General features: G+C 49.0%; 1 protein-coding gene across 1 annotated transcript in view; it reads right to left on the bottom strand.

The window, feature by feature from the left end:
- Positions 1-14560, bottom strand: part of LOC146822087 (fucolectin-like) — a 211553-nt gene extending 196993 nt beyond the window's left edge. Inside the window, exons 1-2 of the mRNA XM_085609961.1 lie at positions 14500-14560; positions 13644-13844 (exon numbers count right to left, since the gene is read on the bottom strand). Coding sequence (XP_085466087.1) covers positions 13644-13844; positions 14500-14560 — 262 coding nt within the window. The remainder of the gene's footprint in view (positions 1-13643; positions 13845-14499) is intronic.
- Positions 14561-22174: the final 7614 nt, after the last annotated feature.

The following is a 22174-nucleotide window of genomic DNA, read 5'->3' as shown; positions in this document are numbered from 1 at the left end:
GCCAGAACAAAGCAGGCAAAAGAGCCCCAAACAGCGTTTTCATTTTAATGGTGGAGGTGGCCCTTTCTTTAGGCGGGGCTCGTCTAAAGAAAGGGGCGTGTCCTTTATTAACATGCAAGCATGGCATGGGGTGCTTGGAAACAACAAAAATAAGAAAGTGAATGAAGAGCAAAATAAAAAAAATAAAAAATGGTCATACTTGGCACCGCAAATAAACCATAAACGCGGCCGCCACTGTGGCGTGCTGAGCCAGTAAAAAAAATGCAAGCGTTAGGAGAGAGCGTGTCCAGAGCAGGCAGGTGAAAACAATTTAAACAAAACAGTGCTCGGAGGCTGTACATAAAGCCTCCCGGATAACAACACGTTACAGGGCCAGTCCTTAAGGGAGGTTACAAGCTGAGACAAGGCGGTACTAAGGAGGGACTACTAAGGCTAGCGACCAATGAAGAGAGTTTACAAAGGAAAATTACACAAGACAATGAAAAATATGGATGGCGAGTCGGCGGAGCTTCAAATCCATACCTGGATACAGCATGCATTGCAGAGCAGCACATGCGCTGCCTAATCTTGACCTAAAAATGTCATGCAGGCGGCGACGTCGTCAAGTGAATGATTACAAATATCATGGAAGGAATTCAAGGGGTTGCTACTGGCACAGGAGGGCTACACCCCTCTGGATGAATCCCAGTATCTGAGTTGACTAAGTTGAGGGCTTCAGCTACCTTTGAATAGGGGGCTCCTTGCCCTCTTCTAAAATCAATTCTGGGAATTCCATATGTGTAAAAAAAACTGATCTTTTTACTTCAGTGGAGTAACAGTCCAGCATTTCAAAGGGCAATGACTTCAGACATTCCGCTACTATTTGCTTACTTTTCCTCAAGGGAGAAATGTAATATTTTAAGCAAAGCATGTAACACAATAAAGTGCATTGGAATATTAAATGTAAAACAATGTACCAACTGGAGCAACGAGGCTAATTGAAAAAATTATCACATCAATATTAACTAAACATGAAACTACTGCATTCTTCAAAATGATAATATAAGTTGCACCCTGGTGTTCTTTGACAACACATACCCCACTGTGAAGATCCCAGGTCCAAAATATTAAATAATACATGAGAGGCAAATAAGTCTGCTCCATATAATAATAAAGAATGTATTATTCTATCCCCAAGATGGAACGTTTTCTGTCATTGTCTCCAGGTTGTTCCTTTAAAATCTCATGGCTGTTGCTTATTTTTCAGGATTGTCTCCTAGGTCAGTGCAGTATGGCATCAGAGCATAGAAAACAACGGGTTATGCCAAGGACAAATTACGGTGCCCGGCACAATTTACACAAATTGCCCCCAGTTTGAGACAATCTGGCTCCACACAGTAAACAGGATACACAGCATTTCCTGCAACACAACACTGTTCATTCAAGTGCGATCTCTGCTGAAGTGAAGATTTCCCCACCTTGAAAAAAAAACACTTTAATCACACATTCCTCACTGCGGTGTAGGTAAGATAAGTGAGGCGGTGACTCAAAAAATAAATTTCTGATGCAGCTGTTATTTTGTGCGAACTAAACAGGGGGGTGAAAATGTCCAAAGGGACTAAATGAATCACCTTTCTGTTTATTTTTTCCCCGTTCTCCAATTCTGTAAATAGTTGTTCTAGTTCTATCAAAGAAGGTATTACCTCATGTAGTGTTACTGTGCACGTTTAATTGAAAGTTTATGCTTATTAAAATCAGCTATTCCAAAGCATAAAAATGAATATTGCTTCGTTTCACATTAAAATTACACACGCCGCTAGCTGTCAACATTGCTAACATACAAGAGAAGCAACTCTTTAAAAAAGTTTAAAACACATTTTTTTTTACGAAGTAAAACAGACTTCTCAGAACAGTGACTTCACTCTGCATTCAGAAGACATGGAGCCTGAGGAGAATGGGAGCTTGGGGGGCAGCCGAGCACAGCGAGGTCTGCCCCCCGGGCAGATTGGGAGGGGGGAGGGGGGGAGGGGGGGAGTGACCGGAGCAGCCATTTTGAAGGATTTGGGCTACATTTGGGGATAGCCCAAATGTAGCCCAATTTTGGAATTTGTAGCCCAATTGGGTTTATAACGAAGTGTCGCGCTATCCCAGCCACCATTTTAGGTTTGGTGACATGGTGGCTGGGAGCGCTTGTCCTGGGCAGTTTTTGTCAGGCCTAATGGAGTTTTGGTATATTGGTAGGCGTGGAGTATTTTAGATAGCTGGCGGGGATTATCGAGTGCTTGAAGCACTGCGGCTGCTCAGCGAGGCTGGGCGTATGGATCTGGTGATCCCCGAGGCGACGAGGGCCCCGCACCCGGTGAGGCGGGCGTCAGCTGGGGTGGAGGCCGCCGTCGCGGCTTGCTCCTCCCCCCGGAAAGCCGGGATGTCAAAGGTGAGTGCTGGGGGCCATGCGTATGCCAGGAGCGCGGCCCCTGGTGGTGGCGGGGTGTCGGGCGTGGTTAGTGGGAGCACGGGGGTGGGGGCATGGGATAGCGTGGAGCGACATGGCGAGCGGGCCCGGAGGGGGAGCGCGTCTGGTGTTTCCCCACGAAGCGGGCGATTCGTTGGGGGCCGCTCGGATGCTAGGGGAGCGGCCCCGGCATCGGTGGTGGGGGAATTGTTGTCCGGTGGGGGCCTTGGGCAGGACTGTGGAGCGGGCCCTGCAACTTCGGGGGCAGGCATGCAGAGAGGCAGCGCGGTGCGGCTGAGCACAGCTTCATGTGCCGCGGAGAGGCGGGGAGGAGGCGGAAAGTACACGGAGGCGAGGAAGGCGGCGGGACTGAGGGCCCGGAGGGGGAGCGTGTCGCGTGGCTCCCCTCCGAGGTCACAAGCAGAGAGGGGTCGCTCATATACGAGGAGAGCGGCCCCTAGGGGAGGGCAGAAAGCGTCTGGGCAGCAGGGAGGGCAGGTGGAGTTCGGTTGGTGGGGGTAGAGGGGGGGAAGATGCCTGAGGCCTTTATGGGCAGGGCACAGCCGTTTGGGGAGTGTGGTGGGGTAAAGGCAGGCAGAGAGGAGGAAGGGGGCAGGATAGGCCAGGGGGATAGGGGGTTTACATCAGGGCAGGGGGGGTGGGGGGATGTCGCCTCTATTGATTGAGTCGGAGGGGAGCGAGCGGGATTGGTCCGGCCTGGATATATTTGAGTCCTGGTCAGAGGGGGTGTCTGGGGTGCCTGGGATAGGGGTAGAGCGGGAGGGGGCCCGGGGATACGGTTCGGCAGGGGGACAAGGGGTTGGTTTCACGGGGGCTCCGGGACGGTGGCGCCGATCTTTCGGGAGGGGGCTGGGGAAGGGGGGTTGGTGTGGAGTGAGGGGGAGGATGGGGAGGACGAGGAGGAGGAGGTGGCGGATCTGAGTGTAGTGGGGCGGGCGTGGGTAGCAAGTACGATAGGGGCAGGTAAGCGGGGATGGGATGGTAATCGGAAGAGAGGTGGGCCCAGCACACCAGACCATTCCTTTTTGTTGCAGGCGGTGGACCGACAACCTGACCGTCGCGGGGTGCCAGACTTGGTAGGGCTGGGAGCGGCCCGGAGGCACCAAGGAGAAGGGAGGGTGGAGCCTTGGGCGGCGTGCCCAGTACCGGCGGGGGATCCCGGCGTGGTCGGCACAAGTAGGCCCGGAACGGGCTCGCGGCCCCAACACCCACGGGGTGGCAGCGCCCCGGGGGACAACGGAGACGGAGCGTCACTGAAGAGGATGTTGGTGTTTTGCGTAGGGTTCAGTCGGCACCTCCGGCAGGGAGAGCTGTGGGTGCAAGGCAGGAGGAGCTTGATTATGAGGAGGATAGTATGGAGGAGGGTGAGGTGCGTGATGTGGAGGAGGACAGGGCGGGAGGACGGAGTAATGTTGTGTCCAGTGTTTTTCAGGTGTCACGACGCCAGGCGAGGCCCACGGGTCGGACATCTAGGTGGGAGACCGGCTCGGCCCCTCGGACAGGACACAGGGTGGAGCGACGCACGGAGTCCTTGGCGCCAGGTAAACAGTCTTTGCTCGGGTGCCCAGTGATGGTATCCGTGGGAGTTGGGGATCTGACAGAGAGGGGGGGATTGGGGGGAGGTTGCGCAAGGGTGCGTATGTGGTGGATGTGGCGGTTGGCACGGAGGACGCAGGTAAGGGAGGGGAGCCTGGGAAAAGCGGCGTGGCGAGTTTGACGGACACGAAGGGGACTGTGGAGACGCAGACGGGAGACGGGGAGAAAAAATTAGAAAGCAAAGAAGTTAAGATAAAACGTCTGCCGTATATGGGGGTAACTAAGCCCTTAGGCGCACATTTGATGCTGGCTACAAAGGAGCGGATTTGGAAGGGGGAGTATGTAGAAATGCTAAAGCTCCTTCACAGGGAAGTGCGGGCGAAGGAGGGCTCCAAAGAAGAGGAATTTGAATTGGCTAAGCGGCCTAAGGTGCCATTGACAATTGAAAACTGGACGGCGGCTTTCCTTATATATGCTAGTGTGTATTGCGAGAAATTCCCTGAGAGGTCCATGGCCATGTTTAAATACATGGACTTCATAAGGAAGGCACAAATTACAGGGGGTGGATATGCCTGGGCCCAGTATGATGAGGAGTTCCGGGCGCGCATGGCGTGGGACCCGGAGGCGAAGTGGGGTGAGCTGGATACAGATTTGTGGCAGCATACGATGGGACTAGCGGGGTGTGGGAAAACTATATTCACGGCCAGCAGGCTCCCGCTCATGTATCGGCCCTTTTGGGGAGGCCCCACCCACAGGGGGGTGGGGGGAGCAGGCAGGGGACAAGCAGGTGAAAAAGGGGCTTGCTGGGATTATAATAAAGGACTGTGCACAAGGGAGTACTGTCGTTTCAAGCATGAATGCTCTGGATGCGGGAAACGGCATGCATTGGTCAACTGTTGGGAGGCCCAGGGTCAGTCGCAGGGAGGTCAGCAGTGGCAGTCGGGAGCCTTTAAGGCGGGCGGTCAGCAGCAGCAGTCAGGAGGGGGCGGGGGGCTAAGGGGCCTGGGCCAAAGGGCTCGTACTCCGGTTAACGTGGGAAACTTGCTGGCGGCCTTGCGGGAGTATCCGGAGAGAGAGGCGGCGGAGCGGTTACGTTTGGGGTTTCTTGAGGGGTTCAGACTGGGGTATGAGGGTCCGCGGTTGAGGCACTGGGCAGACAATCTGAAATCGGCTCGGGAGCACTCGGAGGTAGTGCAAGACAAACTTGACAAAGAGGTACGGGAGGGCCGCATGGCGAGCCCCTTTCAGGAATGGCCGTTGCCAAATTTAATTGTGTCACCCATTGGAGTGGTGCCTAAAAAGGAACAAGGGCAGTTTCGCCTGATCCAACATTTGTCCTGGCCGGAAGGAGGGTCGGTCAATGATTTTATTGATGAGCAAGCGGCCACTGTATCTTACTCATCTGTTGACATTTCCATGTCACTGGTGGTGACCGCGGGCGCAACAGCGCAGATGGCAAAGTGCGACATAAAGTCAGCTTTCCGGCTGCTTCCAGTTCACCCTGATGATTGGGATCTGTTAGGCATACAATTCGGTGGTCAATGGTACGTGGACAAAGCATTGCCGATGGGCTGTTCTATGTCTTGCGCACTTTTTGAATCGTTCAGCACGTTCCTACAATGGCTGTTTACGGAACGGATGGGTCACCAAGGAGTTACGCACTACCTGGATGACTTCTTTTTTGTGGGCACCTCAGGCTCCACGGACTGCCAGAAGGATCTGGACAGCTTCAATGAGATCATGAGGGAACTAGGGGTGCTGTTGGCACCGGAGAAAACGATGGGTCCTAACACGGCCCTTACGTTTTTGGGAATTGAGTTGGATTCAGAGTTGATGGAGGCACGCCTTCCTGCGGACAAAAAGCAGCAAATGTTGGGGCTGCTGGCAACCATTTTGGCAAAACCAAAAGTTACGGTTAGAGTCATACAGGTCCTGCTGGGCCATCTCAACTTCGCCTGTAGGGTGGTCAGAGTAGGGAGGACGTTCTGTAGGCGACTGGGATGAGCGCTGGCTGGACAGCGGCCACCACATCATCATGTACGTTTGTTAGCCGGGGTGAGGGAAGACTTGAGGATGTGGCAGTTCTTCTTGCACCAGTTCAATGGGATACCTCTGGTGAGGGAGGCGGACATGGTGTGGGATGTACAGATTTTCTCAGATGCAGCAGGGAGCACGGGTTTTGGTCTGTACTGGCAGGGGAGGTGGTGTGCCGAGCCCTGGCAAACGGACTGGTTGGATGGGGGCAGGAGCATTGCTTTTCTGGAATTTTTTCCCCTGGTGGTGGCCGTCACGCTTTGGGGGTCCTGTTGGCCCACAAGAAGGTGAGCTTCAGGATCGACAACATGGCAGTGGTGCATGTGGTCAATCGACAGTCTGCAAGGGATGAGCAGGTTCTGAAGTTGTTGAGGGTTTTCGTGTTGGGGTGCTTGAAGCATGATATTGCCTTTCGCGTAGTGCATGTGCCAGGTGTGGACAATGACATTGCGGATGCTTTGTCTCGTTCGCAGTGGGGGAGATTCCGTGGGCTCGCCAAGGACGCGGATGTGACCCCGACCGGCATGCCGCAACAGCTGTGGTACGTAGGCAACACCGGATGTTGCAACTGGTTTTAGGCTCATTGGCACAGTCCACGAGGTCAGCATATGGGGCGGCATGGGAAGAGTTTTTGCGTTCAGGGGCAAGGCAGCGGGCCTCCAGGTTGGCTAGACAGGAGGATGTCATACAGTTTATCTTGGACTTGGTGGAGAAAGGGCTTACGAAAGTCACGATTGGGGGCAAGCTGGCGGGCATCGCTTTCGTCGGGAAGTTGTTGTGGGGATACGCCCCCTCCGTGGGTGAACTAGGGGCCCGGATTTTGGAAGGCTGGGCCGGGAACCCTTGTCGTGGGAACTGTTGGAAGGGGTCCTCGGGGTGTTGCCGGGGGTGTGTTTTGATGATGGGGAAGCTAGCCTTTTTTCTACACTCATGTCCTGGATGTTTTTCGTGGCCTTTCGGGTGTCAGAGTTGTTGGGGTCCAAAGGGGAGCGGGGTTTGTCTTGGGGGGAGGTCTCTTTCAGTGCGGAGGCGGTCAATATATGGCTTCGGAAAGCGAAAACTGATCAGAAAAGCAAAGGCAAATGGGTAGCTTTGAAAAGGGGGCGCCCGTCACCAGTGTGTCCGTTTTGGTGGGGCATGCGTTGGAAGGCCTTGTCAGGGGAGTTGGGAGGGCTGGTCTTTGTACATGGAGATGGGAGGTGCTTCAAGGCTTCACAGCTGTTGGCAGTGCTCAGGAAGGCGTTGGGTAGACTGGAGATCGACGGGAAGGGGTTTGGCACGCATTCCTTTCGGATTGGGGCAGCGTCAGAGGCCCATGCTACGGGTTGGGGGTGAGGGGACATTATGAAGCTGGGTAGGTGGTCATCGGATTGCTATCAGCGTTATGTGCGCAGCGAGGTTGGGGAAGGGGTTTAATAAAAAAAACAGAAAAAACTAAAGGAGGAAGGGTTGTCTGGGGTTGTGTCTTGTCTCTCATTCTTGTTTCTCTTTTCAGGTTCAGTTTTGGGTCCCCTCGCTAGGGAGATGTCCATCTGGATTGTGGGACATTCCTTCGTGAAACGGGCACAGGTCCAGGCCCGCTCGAGTTACTTTGGAGACTGTTTGGGTTTCAATAAAGACTTATTTTCAGTGGCTTGGCGAGGTCGGGGAGATATGCGATGGATGGAATTGTTATCGGTGCTGAACGGGCTCATGGTGAATGGTAGGTGCCCGGATGTGTTGGTGCTACATTTGGGGGAAAACTACATGGTCAGGGAGACTGGTTTGGCGTTGATGCGGGCTATGAAGAGGGACTTGTCGGTGGTCAAAGCCCAGTGGTCAGGGTGTTCCATAGTATGGACAGAGTTTCTCCCCCAGAGAGTTTGGAGGGGGGCGGTTAACCTGGGGGCAGTGGATAAAGCCAGGAGAAAGTTGAATACTGAAATGGTGAGGTTTTGTCGGCACTTAGGGATTGGTAGGATCGCGCATTGGGAAATTCGGTACGACACGCAGGATTTTTTCAGGGATGATGGGGTACACTTGTCTCGGCTCGGCATGGACCTGTATCTGTTGGAGTTGCGGGAGGTTTTAGCGCGTTTGTTAGGAGTTTACCGTCGATAAAAAAAAAATGATTCAAAAGCGGTACGGGGAGGGGGGGGGTGGTTGACAGTTGGCCGGGATTGGCTGGAATTTGTTGTTATATGTTTGGGAGTTTGTGGTGCAGTAACAGGGAAAGGGTAACCAGGTAGGATAAGTTTAGATTAGAGGTTGGTTAGTTACAGTAGCACAAAGTTAGGTAGGGATTACGGTCAGGGGAGTTTAGGATTTGGAAAGGCTAGATTGTGTAGGATTGGGTTATATTATGGTTATGGAATGTTATGTTGTATTTTGTGGGATGTGGGAAATGATGTGGGGATCGTAGGGGTGGGGGGAGGAACAAGGGGTCAGGAATTTCCTGTATAGTGAGGTATTTAGTTTTGTAAGGCAGTGGCCAAGGGATGAAATTGTGATATGCACCTGTTTCAATAAAGCGGCCTTTTTCACACACAATAAACTGGTCTAGTGTCGGCTTGCCCCCCCCTCCCCCTTATCTCCCAATGGGAGCTTGGGGGGCAGCCAAGCACAGCGAGGTCTGCCCCCCGGGCAGATTGGGAGGGGGGAGGGGGGGAGTGGCCGGAGCTGCCGTTTTGAAGGATTTGGGCTACATTTGGGTATAGCCCAAATGTAGCCCAATTTTGGAATTTGTAGCCCAATTGGGTTTATAACGAAGTTTCGCGCTATCCCAGCCACCATTATAGGTTTGGTGACCTGGTGGCTGGGAGCGTTTGTCCTGGGCAGTTTTTGTCCCCGCCCGCCCTCCCCAGTTTTTAAGGGTTCAAGGGTCTTTTTTGTTGGCGGTTTAGCCTTTTGGCGTGGGGAGTTTTTTGCAGGCGGCTTTTGTTGGAACAGGTACATAGGGGCAAATTAGTGTATTGTCGCTTGGAACAGGTGCAGGCGGGGTGGTTGACAGTTGGCCGGGATTGGCTGGAGTTTGTTGTTATATGTTTGGGAGTTTGTGGTGCAGGAACAGGGAAAGGGTAACCAGGTAGGATAAGTTTAGATTAGAGCTTGGTTAGTTACAGTAGCACAAAGGCAGGTAGGGATTACGGTCAGGGGAGTTTAGGATTTGGAAAGGCTAGATTGTGTAGGATTGGGTTATATTATGGTTATGGAATGTTATGTTGTATTTTGTGGGATGGGGGAAATGATGTGGGGATCGTAGGGGTGGGGGGAGGAACAAGGGGTCAGGAATTTCCTGTATAGTGAGGTATTTAGTTTTGTAAGGCAGTGGCCAAGGGATGAAATTGTGATATGCACCTGTTTCAATAAAGCGGCCTTTTTCACACACAATAAACTGGTCTAGTGTCGGCTTGCCCCCCCCTCCCCCTTATCTCCCAAATGAAACCTATGTGTCAATTTGTTTCTTTCCCGGTGTGTATTGAGCTCCACAGACTACTGCGTTGATCTGCTAGGCGAGGAAATGCTGTGCAGGGCTCGGAGAGATGCCGGCGCTGCTCCGGAGGTGTGATCACCAGTCAGCGAGGGGGCATGGAGGGGCCGATGCTGGCAGGGCTGGGGAAGATGCCGGCACTGTTCCGGAGGTGTGATCACCAGCAGTTTCTCAGCGAGGGGGCATGGATGGGCCCATGACGGCTGGGTTCGTGAATGGGGCGCTGGCAGCACCTTCATTGCAGCAGCGATGGCGCATGGCACAGGAGCAGCCCCAACGCCCGGCCTGCACCACGACCCCCGAACACTTGCGAAGTCAGTCTGGTGGGTAGTGTCTGTCGCCCGGGCTTTCAGCGCTGAGCCGCAGCATGACTATCACTCAGCATAGCCTGTCTGTAGCTCTGTGACAGCCTGCCTACGGCTGGTGTGAGCTGGTGCCTGCTGCAGGGCTGCGCAGATAGCTGTTACCCTACTTAGCGACACATACTGTAAAGAGTGCTTTGGGTCACAGGAGTACCACATGTTTAATGACGGCAGGGAGGACGAGGAGCTGATGCTTCCGGGACCTGGACAAATCCAGCATGGAAAGGAGGGAAGAGGGTGGGGTGAAAATACCGCAGCTGCTGCACGCAAACATTTAAAAGAGCAGGCACTTCAAAAATGTGAAGTATGTGCCATTAATTATATTAAACGGTGGACGCATACAAACGCAAATATAATTAAATGAATATAAAAATACAACGTAGTGTGTATAAGCATGCATCATGAGGAGCGCCCTGCTGGTTGTGTATAATTAACAGCGTGGCGCTCCTGACGAGCACCATGCTAATTATGTATGCAAGTGAGCATGCTGGGCTGCAAAAATCCTAAAAAAAAGTTCCCCAAAGACACAATTAAAACAGGAAAGCGGACGAAAACTGTGGTTAGGCTGTGCTGCTTCCGGATAAAACGGAAGTGACTTATCGAATGCACAGCCAACCATAAGCCTGTTAAGAAGAGCAATTCCACAGTTAACAAATGGCAAGCAGCAAGAGAAAGTACCAGAGAGTTTCACCCCTGATAATGATTACTTGAAGTCTCTGAGAGACAGTGCATGCGCACTGCCAAGCCGTGAGAACTAAAAAGGAGGGACAAGAGGAATGACTGACAAATAGCAACAGAGGATTTTTAAAGGACACTCAAACACAGCAAATGAGAAGCAGTGGGTGAACTTTACCCCCAGAAGAAATTACAATAGTTCCCGAAAGCTTGACCTAAAAAAGGACCCTCAATTTTGTAGAAGTGCTAGCAATGTGCCACAAAGCTGTTAACCTTGTGAATTAATAATGAGGGTGAAATCCAGTGTTTCAGAGCATAATCCCATTAGGTGAATGTGGATTGAACACTTTCAATCAATCAGGGAATTGTGAAGGGCAGCTACTCACCCGTGAGGGTCTCAAGGCGCTGGGGGGGCAGCTCCGTTGAGGGCTGGGGTCATTCGAAGAGCCAGGTCTTGAGGTCCTTCCTGAACAGAACAGAGTAGGCACTTGCCAGAGGTGGAGGGGAGGTAGTTCCAGGCCTTGGTTGCGAGGTAGGAGAGGGACTTCCCCCCATTCTGGTCTTATAGATGCGTGGGATGGTGGCCAGAGAGAGGTCAGCTGATCGGAGGTGCCTCTTGGGTGCGTGGAAGGAGAGGCGGTTGTTTAGGAATGCTGGTCCGATGTTGTGGAGGGCCTTTAATGCTTGAGTAAGCAGCATGACATTTATTCTTCTTTTGATGGGGAGACAGTAGAGATCGTGGTGGTGTTGGGTAATGTGGTTTTGTCTGGGCATGTCTAGGATCAGTCTGGCTGCAGCGTTCTGGACGGTATGGAGTTTAAGGAGGAGTTTCTTGTTGATTCAAGCATAGAGGGAATTGCTGTACTCTCATCTGCTACTGATGAGGGCATGTGTGACTGTTTTTCTGGATTCGGGTGGGATCCATCTGAACATTTTTGTGAGTATGCTGAGGGTGTTGAAGTAGGCCCAGGATACGGCATTGATCTGGTGGTTTATCATGAGTGATGAGTCTAATATGATGCAGAGGTTCCGTGCGTGGTGGGGGGCCACCAGGTGTCGTTCCAATCGGAGGGGGTGGAGCCAAGGATGATTTCTGTTTTCTCAGAGTTGAGCTTCAGGCAGCTCCTCTTCATCCATGTGGCGACAGCTTTCATCCCTTCTTGGAAGCTGTGCCTGGTGATGTTGGGTTCTTTGGTGAGGGAGAAGATGAGCTGGGTATTGTCGGCAAAGGAGACAATGTTGCTCCCGTGGTTTCTGACGATGGTTGCGAGTGGGTGCCATGTAGATGTTGAAGTGGGTGGGGCTGAGGGAGGATCCCTGGGGCACTTCACATCTGGTCTCTGTAGGTTCTGAGAGGTAGGGCGGGGGGGTCTGACTCGCTGACCTCTGCCTATGAGAAATTAGCATACCCAGTCCTAGCCTTTCCCGTGGAAACCAGCATTGTGGAGTCTGGTGACTAGTGTGCGGTAGGAGAGACGGTGTTGAAGGCAGCCGAGTGGTCCAGGAGGATGAGGGGTGCTGTTTAGCCTTGGACAAGGAGCGAGTGGATGTCGTCGGTGGCAGCGAGTAGGGCGGTCTTGGTGCTGTGGTTGCTGTGGAATCTGGATTGGGAGATGTCAAGCATGATGCTGGCTTTGGTGAAGTTTGCTAACTGGGTGATGAAGGCCTTTTCGATGACCTTGGCTGCGAATGGAAGCAGGGAGATGGGCCTGAAGTTCTTGAGGTCTGTTGGATCTGTGGAGGGTTTCTTCAGGAGGGGGTTGACTTTGGTGTGTTGCCAATCGTCAGGGAATGTGGCGGCTTCGAGGGAGCAGTTGCTCATCCGGTGTAATTCCAATGCAATGTCCAGGGCGGCTCTGTGAAAGATGTGGGGTGGACAGGGGTCTGAGGGGGCTCTGGAGTGGATGCTCGTTATGGTCTTTAGGGTGTCTTCTGTTGTGAAGACACCCTAGGAATGTTGGGTGGCATTGCTGGGGGTGGGATCTGGTGCAGTGCAGAGTTCTTGGTTGTTGAAGTTGCTGTAGATCATCTTAATCTTGAGGTAAAAAAGGTGCTGAGTCTGTTGCAGAGGTTTTGGGAGGGTGGGTTGTCTGTTGTTTCACTGTTGGGTTTGGCGAATTCCTTGATGATGGAGAATAGTTCTTTGGTGTTTTTTCAAGTCTTTGGAAGGAGTGCTTGGATTCTTAGAGTGCAGGGGTGAACCAGATTGCTATCTAGATGAGTCTCCTGTGGCTTTCTTGATGGGGGAAAGTGTGTCGGCACATTTCGTGATCCAGCGGTGAAGGTTGTGTGCCGCTGTGTTAGCGTCCAGCGTCGTTGGTGGTGAAGTGTTGATGAAGGCAGAGGTGAGCAGGTCTTTGGTGCTAATGCATCAGTTTCTCCAATGTAATGAATAATAAGCTTTCCAAAGGAATGAGCTCAAGTGGAGGGGATGTAGCGCAGCCGCAAGAGCTGCTGACTCAAGATCTGGGTATCTCGGTTTGAGTCTCGGTGGTGCAATATACTGTGATTCTGAGCAAATCACTTAATCTCTCCCGGTGATAAGGTGGCTTATGTAAATCTGCTGCAAGACCAAAAACCAGAAAGAAGCAAAACTTAATGAAAAATAGCTCCACCAAAGTGGATGTTAACAGAATTTCAGCTACAGGAAACTGATAAGAGAAGCAGACGAGGAGCAAGCATAGGTAAATGCAGGAAAATATGCTACAGCCAATAGAAATGGAGGAAAAGTAAGTGGCAAGCACAGGAACCAATGAAAAGCGAGGAAAGAATAGGAGCGGAATGTAAACCCATTTTAAGTTTATATTAAAAACAATTGATTTCACAAGCACAGCGCAAGTACTCTGCAGGCAAAACCTAAAAATTTGAAATAGAACAGGTGCTTAAGCCCAAGGCTCTAGAACTTTGGTTAAAGGGGAGGAGTGCAGAATAAAGAAGCCTAGAACCTCCTTGTATCTTTTCATGTAAAGACAATGGAAATTTTTCAATCCAGTATTTATTTTTGTTGTGCGCACCCTAAGACACATTGATAGAGATGGGACGAATTTCAATCGAGGTGGTAATTCTATGATCCATGAAGAAAACAATACTGTAGGTGAAAATGCATTATGCTTACCTCTCTCATAGCATTCAATCCATAGGCTATCACGGTCGTAGTTGCTAGTGGTGGCGCACCACAATGTAGAATTATCTAGATTGGCGCAATTTCTGTAGGTTACTCCTTTGTAGATGAATGGAAACACACAATCTGGATTGATAGTTGGAACTGAAACATACAGATCGAAAAAGTAGATGAGTCGAGATGCAATGAAGATATCTTAGCATGCTGATTCCTGGCAACCTCCCTAGTGTCCTAACTTAGAGCTGACCTCAACCTCTTTATGGTAACCCACAATACACATTGTCAGCCAGTATACTGAAGCTGTGCCTTACATATCAGACAGCAGTGTAGTAATTAGTCATGACATAGTGTAATTTTGAAGTATGGGCCCAAACCATGCCCACGTAGGACTTGCGCACAAAGCATTTCCACTTGATAGTGTATGGTGCAGGGGGTATTCATCAGAGAAATCTGTTGAGAGTTTTATAATAGCATTTTCAAAATAGATTTCTGCAAACATTTAGGCCATGATTATAAGCTGGGAGGTGAAGTATGATCCCTGTGGGAATGGTGTGCACCTGGAATATCGTAATCAGAATATTAATGGAACTGAATATTGAGGACAAGTTATCACAATTGAAATATCAACAGGTAAGGAATTATAGACTTTGTATACCTAACTCTATATATATAGCGGAAGAGATTGACAGCGTCTGGAGGCGTTTTACCAAAATAAAAGGATTTTTTCCTGAAACACTGTGGAGTGCGTTTCTATGAAGGGGCAACCTGTGGTTTGATGTATACGCGGCAGCCCTTGCCGCGAGAGACGCACCACCCCGTGATGGCGGGGGCCGTGGGGCCCGGTATTTACCTGGTCTCAGTATCGGGACAATGTTTGCGGATTTATAATGCCTCTGGGTGCTGAGGCCCATGGAGGGCCTTTGAACTTAAACCGCCAGCATTAATTAACATGCGCCCATACAGGGTTTGAAACATGGGCACACTTCAAGATCCAGAATCCTTTGCTCATCTGAGGGCGTGGTATTTGCATAAAGGAGGTGTGCCTAGAGACGCATAACTGTTCGTCGAGCCTCTGAGGAAGAAGCATCCAGTCTTTGAAACGCGTCAGGCCATATCGACGGTACAGCGGAAGAGATTGACAGCGTCTGGAGGCGTTTTACCAAAATAAAAGGATTTTTTCCTGAAACACTGTGGAGTGCGTTTCTATGAAGGGGCAACCTGTGGTTTGATGTATACGCGGCAGCCCTTGCCGCGAGAGACGCACCACCCCGTGATGGCGGGGGCCGTGGGGGCCGGTATTTACCTGGTCTCAGTATCGGGACAATGTTTGCGGATTTATAATGCCTCTGGGTGCTGAGGCCCATGGAGGGCCTTTGAACTTAAACCGCCAGCATTAATTAACATGCGCCCATACAGGGTTTGAAACATGGGCACACTTCAAGATCCAGAATCCTTTGCTCATCTGAGGGCGTGGTATTTGCATAAAGGAGGTGTGCCTAGAGACGCATAACTGTTCGTCGAGCCTCTGAGGAAGAAGCATCCAAAATAAAAGGATTTTTTCCTGAAACACTGTGGAGTGCGTTTCTATGAAGGGGCAACCTGTGGTTTGATATATATATATATATAGATATATTCACTTAAAAAACTATAGGTTTCACACATGTTATAGTTAGCTGGACATTTCCCTCGTTAAAAACCAATGAAATTCCCCCTTTATAGTTAGTGCAGGCAACTATAACTCACGCGACCGCAATCCTCTGCTGATGACGTCAGATATTACATCACTGTATTTAGACACCTATTTACCCATGTCTTCTTCCATTAATCTTTAGCTATACATATATTACAAATATTTATTTTTCAGAAAGACACATATTTAATCAGTGATGTAATATCTGATGTCATCAGCAGAGGATTGCGGTCGCGTGAGTTATAGTTGCCTGCACTAACTATAACGGGGGAATTTCATTGTTTTTTTACGAGGGAAATGTCCAGCTAACTATAACATGTGTGAAACCTATGGTTTTTTAAGTGAATTTGCAAGGTTTTTTAAATACTAATTCCTAACTATAACGTGTGTGAAACCTATGGTTTTTTAAGTGAATTTGTACGGTTTTTTAAATGCTAAGTTATGTATTTATTAATATATTTTTTTTTCAGATTCTTCACCGTGCGCGCACCGTGCGCTTCGCGCACCGTGCGCACGCTGTGGGCGCTCGGTGCACTTCGCGCACAAAGCACCCACGATGCGTTGTCCGTGCCGTGCGCGCACAGTGCGCGCACCCTGCGCTTTTTCGAAAAAAAAAAATGTTTTTTTCATCCTTGAGGGTCCTTCAGTGACCCCCTGACAAAGGCTAGGGGGTCAGGAACTGGCCACCCTGCCCCCTTTTCACATTCTCCACCTTTGTTTTTCACTGCCTCAGACTGCGAGAGACAAAATGGCGGCCAACACTTCCTGATTTCGACCGATTGGAATGTTTACTGTCATGTAACCACCAATCAGAATTACGCTCACGCACGTCAGCGTGCGCGTACGGTATGCTTACCGTACGCGCACGGTGCGCGCCTATAGATATATATGTACTTTTAACTGAAATTTTCTCAGGAACTACTGAACAGATTGACTCCAGATATTCAAAAGGCACATCCCTGACCTGAGGACTTTCTCTTTGCCATATTTCAAATAATTCTGTTCAGCCGTTCGGGCTGTACCTTGGACTAAAGGTCCCTATGGAAAAATGGATGGGGGAAAATGCGTTTTGGAACCCCCCTTTTTTCTCGGCCCCCGCTTGACTAATCACCCCGAGACTTTCAGGGTAGGAGCGGAGCGGAGCGCCCCACCTATTTTGAAAAATTCGTGAGGATTCGTCAACCGGCGCCAAAGTTATTCAAAATAGAATTTTCAGATTTCCTATTGAAACACGGTCCTAACTATAACTATCTACTGGCGACCGCCAGTGGATAATATATATATATATATATATATATATATATATATATATATATATATATATATATATATATATATATATATATATATATATATATATATATATATTTACTTGTAGGCACCAAAAAAAAACACTCAATAAACACAACGGCTCTTTTTAGAGCCAACCAACATTTAAACATTTATTTTTGATTTTTAATTCTTTTTTTTATTTTTTTACCGCCATACGCTTACTGTACGCGCACGGTACGCTTACCCCGTAATTTTTTGAAAAAAAATTAAAATGTATTTTTCACACTTCTGAATCTTCTTGGACCCCCTGACAAAGGCTAGGGGGTCTCACACTCTCTACCTTTCCCCCTTTTCACGTTCTCCACCTTTGTTTTTTAGTGTGAGACACACAAAATGGCGGCCGACACTTCCTGATTTCGACCGAGTGGAATGTTTACTGTCATGTAACCACCAATCAGAATTACGCTCGCGCACGGCATCGTGCGCGTACGGTAAGCTTACGGTGCGCGTACGGAGCACGCTTCTAGATATATATATACTTTTAACTGTAATTTTCTCAGCAACTACTGAACAGATTGACTCCAGACGCCAGTAGGTAGTTATAGTTAGGACCTATTTTTCATAGGAAATCCGCAACATTCTATTTGGGATAACGTTGGCGCCGATTGACGAATCTTCGCGAAATTTTCCAAACTTTTGGCCAGCTCCGGTCCGCTCCTATCCTGACAATTTCACGGTGATTCGTCAAGCGGGGGCCAAGAAAAAGGGGGTCCCAAAACGCGTTTTCCCCATGCATTTTCCCATAGGACCTGTTGACGCAGCTACAGCCGGACCTGCTGAATGGAATTACACCAAATTTGGCAAAGAGATAGTCCTCAGTTCAGACACAAGCCTTTTGCTTAAATGGTGTAAATCCGTTAAGTAGTTCCTGAGAAAATTAGAGTTAAAAAGATAGATATATCTGGGTGGAGCCTAACCACACATCTCATCGTGAGATCTGATTGGCTGTCAGTACTTCATCCAAGAAGTGTTGACAGCCATCTTGGGACCAATATACATGATAGCACCTCATTAAAAAGCATTGCAGTTAATAGAAGGTTTTAAGACTTTAGTTACATTATAAATCATTTGTTTATGGTACCATACTCATTTTAGGAATTGTGGTGTGTTCTAAGGTGATTTTACCATGTGAAAAAGCCTTCTGCTGTGATATCATGAATCATGTTTGAGAGAAAACTATTTTCTCATGCTTTTCCCACAGAGGTTTGGAAGGTGATCTATAAGCTAAACTGAGAGCGTATTTTCTGTAAATTCACATTATCGTTCTCAGTCATGTGAGAATGAAGTCTGACATTCTCAGTAAAACATGTACATCCAACAAGGGCAGAAACTGTCAGTTGATTCCTTTGTGTTCTACTGTAGCTTCCCAGAGTGTTCTAAAGAACAACTAGAGCGCTAACAGCCCTACTTATGACAAACGTATGGCACACCTGAATCCATCTTGATTGGAATAAAGTGGTAACACTTAAAACATTTAATTTACAAAGGAACAAAATGAGGGGGTTCATTTTGCCATAGAAATTATGATTAGTGCTGCAGAAAGAAAAATTAGGGCACATTTTGACTTCTCAAATCCTCTTCTATTTCATAAAAAAATTCTGACATGCAGACTGAAACATGCACTTTGAATACCAGCAGCAGACTTCCCTGGTGAGCAGTAGCTTTACTACAGTGATCTAATGAGCAACTAGAGTGCTAACATTCAGAATTTATGGCAAATGTGTGACACATCTGAATGCCTTCTTGATGGAACCAAAATAAAAAACTGAAAGTATTTCCTACTGAGGAGACTGCAGTAAATGAGGAAATTAGGAAACTTCATAACAAATACATTTTCCAAGATGGCCACCAGAGACAAAAGAGCCCAAATGTAGCCCAAATATCACCCAGATGTAGCCCAAGTATAGCCCAATGACAGAATGTCCCAGAGTGTTCTTAAGAACAACTAGAGCGCTTACTGTCTTACTTATGACAAAAGTATGGCACACCTGAAGCCATCTTGATTGGAATAAACTGGTAATACTTAAAACATTTCATTTAAAAAGGAACACACAGAGGGGGTTCACTTTGCCATAGAAATTATGATTAGTGCTGAAGAAAGAAAAATTAGGGCACATTTTGAGTGACTTCTCAAATCCTCTTCTATTTCATTAAAAAATTCTGATATGCACACAGAAACATGCACTTTTAATACCAGCAGCAGACTTCCGTGGTGAGCAGTAGCTTTACTACAGTGATCTAATGAGCAACTAGAGTGCTAACATTCAGAATTTATGGCAAATGTGTGACATATCTGAATACCTTCTTGATGGAATCAAAGTAAAATACTGAAAGCATTTCCTACTGAGGAGACTGCAGTGAATGAGGAAATTAGGAAACTTCAGAACAAATAAATCTCCCAAGATGGCCACCAGAGACAAAAGAGCCCAAATGCAGCACAAATATCACCCCGATGTAGCCCACATGTAGCCCAATGACAGAAGTGTGCAAAACACTTATTTTTTGTGTAGTTGCAGTTTTATATAGTGCAGACTTGTCAGGTATTGGAGTGATTTACATGAGCATTGGTTACATCACACAATATCAAATTAATTTTGGTTGTAGACATGGGGAGATTAAGTGATTTGACCAGAATCACAGAATGTTGAGCTGAAGCAGAAACTCCAACCTGGTTCCCCAGTTGCAAAGTCTGCAGCTCTGGAAGCAACACCACATCGTCTCCCCTAGGTGCAACATTTAATCAAGTGGTCAACTGGATAAAATAACAAAAAGATTACAAATAATTTAAAAGTTCTTTGTCGCTATTTGAAAACTCAGAAAATATGTCCTCATTTTAGTTTTTTAGAGCACTAACCATAATTTTGATGCAAATAAGACCCTCTCATATATGTAATTTCTAAAGGAAAAGCTCTAGGTATTACAGTTTTGATTACATCAAGATGACGTCAGGCGTTCCACACTTTTGTAATAAATATAGAATGTTAGCAATCTAGTTGTTCATTGGGATACTGTTGAGAGGCAGAGGCCAGGGGCACGGACTCTGAAAATTGAAGGCAGGTAGGAGAGTGCAGAGGCAACAATTTGACCACACTGGGCAGGCAGGAAAGGCAGTGGCAGCACAACAGACTATGGTGGGCAGTGGAAAGGGAAGCAGGGGCAACAAACCAACAATACAGGACTGGCAAGAGAGGCTGTGGCATTATAATAGACCATTGTGGGCAGAAGAAAGAGGCAGTGGTAGTACAACCATACATGCCAACAGACCCGTTTCAGCCAGGAAACGTCCAATGTTTTTAAGCTCAAATGGGCTTTATTTGATCTGTCTCCTGTCTACAATCTCCTCTTTTTCAATGTAACTCAAAGGGGAAAATCAATACGCCATTTTTTTTTCAAAATCTCCCTCTTACCAAGTTCAAAATTTTCGCAAGTATGGTACATTGGCTCATGGTAGGCAGGAGGAATTGGGGTAGAGACATGGACTCGGATAACAGAGGACAGGAGGGACATGGAGAGGTGCACCAAACTGACCCTACAGGGCAGGTATCAGGGTTTGCAGCAGCACAATACACCACACAGGGCATGCGGGACGGGAGTGCAGCACAACAATCCATAGAAAGCAATAGAGAGGGGAAAGGACCATGCACATGGACAATAGAGGGGAAAGAGGCAATGGTAGCTAGCTGACCATAATGGACAGACAGGAGAGAAAGCTGCAGCATAACAGACCATAAAGGGCAGGAGGGACGGATCAGGGGCATTACAATGGAAGAGACAAGCCAGGAGGGAGGGAATAGGGGTCTGCACATGGAAACAGAGGGCTGGGGGCAAGGGGGCAGGGCAGGAGCAGCAAGATGACCATGGAGGTCAGGCAGGATGGGCACTAGAAACAAGACACACCATGGAGAGCAACAATGAGACTATGATGGCATACACACAGACCATGTAGGGAAGGTGGGAGGGGGTCAGGGGCAGCTAGCTGACCACACAGGGAAGGTAAGAGGGGCCATGGCAGCACAGAAGACCATGCATGGCAAGCGGGAGGGTTAGTGGCAGCACAATGGCTATGATGGGCAAGAAGGAGGGTGCAGGGGCATGCACAAAGGACCATGGAGGATAGAAGGGAGGGTCAGGACCTGGGCACAGACAAGAGAGTTCAGGGGAAGGGGCCTCACAACTGACCGCGCGGAGCAGGCAGGAGGAGCAGTTGCAGCACAACAGACTAGGGAGGGCAGAAGGGTGTGGCAGTAAAATGGACCATGGAGGACAGGAGGAAGGGGATAGGAGTGTCACAGCATACGCACTAGCTGGTGGAATACAACACAGAGGTGTGTGGCACTCGGCGGGCACTGGTGGGTGTAACACAGCATTGGGCTCAGCCAGGAGCACGCTGTGACTCTCAAGTGAGGTTCGTCTCCTTTCCAGAGAGTAAAATAAAAAGTATTACACATCCGGCGGTGTATCCAGGTATATCCAGTATGCACCAGAGAGCTGCGTTGCAGACAGGTGTTCTGAGGCTACGCCCCTTTTTACACCTCTATGCAACGCAGCTCTGTGGTACTTACTGGAGGTACCTAGTGGGCTAGTTTGACCCTAGGGACCCTTAGGATTCAAGGGAACTTAATCTCTCAACTTAGAACAGCCACAGGGCGTGTTTACACAGTGGTGAAGGGAGGGGACGCGGCCTGAGGTGATGTGTGCAAACACGCCCTGTGGCGCGTTTTAAGTTGGGGAAATAATTCCCTTTCAATCCTGAGGGACCCTGGGGGCCAATTAGCCCACCAGGTGCTTCCAGTAAGCGCCACTGCTCTGCGTTGCAGAGAGGTGGTGCAGGCCGTGCCCCTTTTTACACCTCTCTGCAATGGCACTTACTGGACGTACCTAGTGGGCTATTTTGCCCCTAGGGACCCTTAGGATTCAAGGGAACTTAATCTCTCAACTTAGAACAGCCACAGGGCGTGTTTACACAGTGGTGAAGGGAGGGGACGGGGCCTGAGTTAACGTGTGCAAACAAGCCCTGTGGCGCGTTTTAAGTTGGGGAAATAATTCCCCTTCAATCCTGAGGGACCATGGGGGCCAACTAGCCCACCAGGTGCTTCCAGTAAGCGCCACTGCGCTGCGTTGCAGAGAGGTGGTCTAGGCTGTGCCTCTTTTTACATCTCTCTGCAACGCAGCTCTGTGACGCTTACTGGAGGTACCTAGTGGTCTAGTTGGACCCTAAGGACCCTCAGGATTCAAGGGGACTTAATCTCACAACTTAAAACGGCCACAGGGCGTGTTTACACAGTGGGGAAGGGATGGGGCGGGGCTTGAGGTGACGTGTGCAAACGCCCTGTGGCGCGTTTTAAGAGGTAGTTTTAATCCCCTGCCCTATTATATACTAGGGGCTTACAGAGGAGGTCATGCTAATCACAGGGGGACCCCAACGCATAGTGTTTCCTAGTGTATGTAGGTGTTTTCACTGTATTCTGAGTGTCTTTTAACATAGCACTGGCTCTAGGACTGG

Source organism: Triturus cristatus, chromosome 6, assembly GCF_964204655.1.
Source record: "Triturus cristatus chromosome 6, aTriCri1.1, whole genome shotgun sequence".
NCBI classification, from domain to species: domain Eukaryota; kingdom Metazoa; phylum Chordata; class Amphibia; order Caudata; family Salamandridae; genus Triturus; species Triturus cristatus.
The sequence above is the reverse complement of the archived record's forward strand: the minus strand, read 5'-3'. Positions and strand labels throughout refer to the sequence as shown.